Here is a 2391-nt window from a genome sequence, read left to right as displayed (position 1 = left end):
AGCTCTTATAAAGAAGTGAGAAAGAGGTGAGAATTTGTTCATAATAAAATAATTAAACCACTTACTCCAGTAAAAATAGGTCTGTTTTGATAAAATGAAATAGAAAATGTGGGAAATTATCTATCACAAGCCAAACACTTTCTCCATAATTATTCACCTGAGAATAATTTTTCCTTCCTTTGAATTATCAAAACAATTGTCTTCCACTTAACTTTTACATTATCAACTAGGCAAAAGGAAGTATTTTCCTTTTTAGCCTCTGTGATTTTTGTTGTGTCTAAAATTAGTATTTCCTATACCATAGTTATGGCATAGGCAACTAATTCTACCCTAACAAGACTAAACTCTTATTGAAGACAATGATTTGGGTATCACTATTGATTGCATTTCAAGAACCCCTGGACTATCTTTCAAAAGAGCAGAATTATGACTAAAAGTGCAAACACTGTTTATATCTCACCTTCATTTCCAGAGTCTTCTGCCTGGACACTGATTCTTGAAATGAGTTAGGAATCAGTTTGGCTTTTTGGTTCCAGTAGAAGGACTGGAGTGGGAGAGAGCCTCTGCTTCATTGTACTGGTTGCCCCCACCCTGACCCTTCACTTTCAGAAATTTAGCCATAATGAGAGCAACATGAAAGTAGGGCTGATCTCAATACACCCTTGGTCAGAAGCTCGCATCTCCCAATGCCGAGGCCTTCTTGCAGCATCCGTGGGCTGTGACTGTAGCCAGGGTCCTAGGCGCAGCAGCCAAGGGTAGCAGCTTGGCTCCAGGCAGCAGAAACCTAGGAGAAAGCATCTAGAGGATGCACTTGTTATCTCCCAAAGTAACACTGCTGGGAGGATGCTGAGAGCCCACGGGTGACTGTACTCATGCCCATCAATCTTCCTGCAGAAGCTCTAATCATTCAATCTAAAAACACCTCCCCCTTTTTCCTACACTTTGCATCAACACCCCTTTCCTCCAGCCCTCCATGTCAACACCCAGAAGGTCACAGCTAGCCAGTCTATAAGCATTTTCCAAATGACTCACTCTAAAGATTCTAAACCCACCCACCACAGTACCCCCACAGGCACGATCAGGGTTGGTGGCCACAACTGGATCAAAGGGAAGAGATTTCCCCCCAAAATGGGCCACTGAATCTGGTCTCCCCCAGCACAGCTAGTCGGACTCTGTTTACGTCTCCCAAAGCCCAAAGACATCTAAAGCAAGCTGAAGATACTTCAAAAAGTTCGTGGAAATGGAATTAAAAGATGTTTATTTGGGTACAAAAAAATTTGAAATCCTTGCATTAAAAGGTCTTCAAAAAGTTCATGGAAATGTACAACATGAAAAAACTGTAGATTTTAATGTCACTCTCTGCGAACTTTTTAATACTTCAAGTGTGCCCTGTTTCTTCTGCTATGCATCCCGAAGCCCACACTCTGTCCAATCACTTATATATTTAAGCTGACATCAATGTTTTTGGGTGGCTGGACTGTATTATCCAAATACATCGGTTTTCCACCCAAGGTATACAAGCTAACATGCAGCTGGACGCGAAGGAGAGCTTTGGAGCGTGGAAGCCCAAAGCCACTCTAGTTCCAAGGGCTGAGCTCTCTTTTCTGCATCCATGCCCCTCCCCGCCTCCAGAGAAACTCGGGGTCAACTGTGGGGCACAGAGCCAGCCCAGAGCCGGTGTCCATGCGGTCCCTGACCACCCCTCCCCCCTCCCCGCCCTCCCCGAGTGTGCACAAGCCCCGAGCCTCTGGTAGGCGTGCAGACCCTGGTCCCTCCGCGGGTGCCTCTCATCCGAACCCACCTGCCAGCGCCGCCAAGCCCTGCACCTGGACGGCCGCACGGAGGGAGAATCAAGGCCGGGACTGGTGCTCGAGCGGCGGGTCACACCGCTTGCTCGTGAGAGAAGCCCCAAGGCTCGCGGTGCAGCGAGAGGCGCCCGGGCTGGAGCGCCCCAGCGGTGCTGGCCACGGAGTTCTTCAGCTGCTTGATGACCACGAAGAGAAGGAGGAAAAGTAGGAAGAGAAGGAAGAAGAAGAGCGCCAGGTAGAGCAGCAAGTTGAGCTCCCACTCCATGCTGGAGGCGCCGGCCAAGGGCGCCGCCCGCGCGCCCACTTCCCTCTCCCCCACGGCCCCGCGTGAGGGCGTCGCGCTTTGGGCGTCGACTCCGGGTCAGCGATTTGCCTCCTCGGCTAGGAGGAAGCACGCCCAGGAGCTGGTGCGGACCTGGCTCCAACTCCCGGAGCATACACGAGAGCCGCCGCTTCACCGAGATCCTCTCCTGTACTGGGCGGGCGCGAGAGGGTTTTGCTAGCAGGGAACTTAAGCGGGCGGGGACTTCAGCGAAAGGTATCCGGGCAGGCTCCCAGGGGGCTTCAAAGGCTCTTAAGGTTT

The 2391-nt window shown here is 50.3% G+C and overlaps 1 protein-coding gene across 1 annotated transcript; it reads right to left on the bottom strand.

Moving 5' to 3' along the window:
• Window positions 1-1881: 1881 nt before the first annotated feature.
• Window positions 1882-2082, bottom strand: SMIM43 (small integral membrane protein 43). Its single transcript, XM_062199100.1, has one exon. The coding sequence runs from the start codon at window positions 2071-2073 to the stop codon at window positions 1882-1884; it is 192 nt and encodes a 63-aa protein (XP_062055084.1). The 5' UTR covers window positions 2074-2082.
• Between the last annotated feature and the right edge of the window lie 309 nt (window positions 2083-2391).

Source organism: Lepus europaeus, chromosome 8 (genome assembly GCF_033115175.1).
Source record: "Lepus europaeus isolate LE1 chromosome 8, mLepTim1.pri, whole genome shotgun sequence".
NCBI lineage: Eukaryota > Metazoa > Chordata > Mammalia > Lagomorpha > Leporidae > Lepus > Lepus europaeus.
This window is presented reverse-complemented; position numbering and strand designations above follow the sequence as displayed.